Consider the following 1,322-nt stretch of genomic DNA (forward strand, 5'->3'; position numbering starts at 1 on the left):
GGGCTAGATGGACCTTTGGTCTGACCCAGTATGGCCGTTCTTAACAAATTAAAGCTGGCCAAGACTCAGGATGGCCTGTCTTCATCTGGTAGAACAATCCTGAAAATGGACTGGTCTTGGGAACGTCACACCAGTCACATCTTCAGTACTGGAATTCCCCTTGCTCTTCACTCCATAATGCCAGGAGTTTTCCACTCAAGCAGTTCTGAGTGCACTGAACCATACACATCCCTTGCTAGAAATAAGCAAACTGTCTTAAATCTCCAATGGCACGTGGGCTAGAAGGTGAACAATAGTTAGACATGGCTCCAAGTAGCCATGGTAGCCTGGAAGGTAGCTCTGTCCAGTAACCAAGCTACAACCCTGCTTGTCTATCGATCGGGTGATCCTTGTTCAATGTTGCCTTAACAGGGCCATGCACATAGGACAAGGCTGTAGTTTTAACAGCTGGAAATCGAGCCCATTGGCCTAGTCACATTTCTCAGGATTGGTGGATGAACCTTCTCACACTCAACCTGCTCTTGAGCAACACTGTAGCTCTGAGCAGGGATGGAAGTGGAGTGACGGGCTCCCTGTTTCCAGGCATGAAACACTGACTGAACCACACAGTTAACACCACAGTTTCATGAATGCAACTTCTTTGTGTACCTCTTCCCCATGCAGCGGGAGTGTATTTCTGTCCATATTGGCCAGGCTGGCGTGCAGATGGGCAATGCCTGCTGGGAGCTGTACTGTCTGGAGCATGGGATCCAGCCAGATGGAATCATCTGTTTGGAGAAGTCCTTGGGGCAAGCTGATTCTTCCTTTGGGACCTTCTTCAGTGAGACTGGGTCTGGGAAGCATGTGCCCAGAGCGCTGTTCATAGACCTGGAACCTACCGTTATTGGTAAGACACTGGAATCTGCATAGGTCAGATCCCTTCTTAGAGTTTCTATCACTGACCTTCTGGGAAGAGGGGAAAACACAACCTTCCTCTCCACTTCTCAGTAACTTCTGACACAGAGCTCTTACTGCAGATAACAGTGGCATAGCCAGGTTTTCAGTGTAGGGGGAGCAAACATAAAAAAGGCTCCCTCCTCTGGCCATGCCCCCTTGGTTCCTCCCGTTTTCCCCCCCAGATTAACCCTGAGACTGGCTCAGGACTCCTGCGGGCTTCCTGGGGGTGTGGATACCACCTCCGTTCCCCCGCAGTCGTGGGAGAGTCGCTCCTGCCCAGCACGCTCTACAGGTATCCCCTGCTGGGCTGTGCCACCCAGCCCCACTGATGGGGTCCTGTCCCCCCTGCCCCAGACAGTCAGACCCCCCCTGTACAAGGCACCGGA

General features: G+C 52.0%; 1 protein-coding gene across 1 annotated transcript in view; it reads left to right on the forward strand.

The window, feature by feature from the left end:
• Nucleotides 1-657: 657 nt before the first annotated feature.
• Nucleotides 658-1,322, forward strand: part of LOC116835056 (tubulin alpha chain-like) — a 5,455-nt gene continuing 4,790 nt past the window's right edge. The window contains 1 exon segment of the mRNA XM_075063708.1: nucleotides 658-886. Coding sequence (XP_074919809.1) covers nucleotides 658-886 — 229 coding nt within the window.

This window comes from Chelonoidis abingdonii, chromosome 1 (assembly GCF_003597395.2).
Source record: "Chelonoidis abingdonii isolate Lonesome George chromosome 1, CheloAbing_2.0, whole genome shotgun sequence".
NCBI classification, from domain to species: Eukaryota; Metazoa; Chordata; order Testudines; family Testudinidae; genus Chelonoidis; species Chelonoidis abingdonii.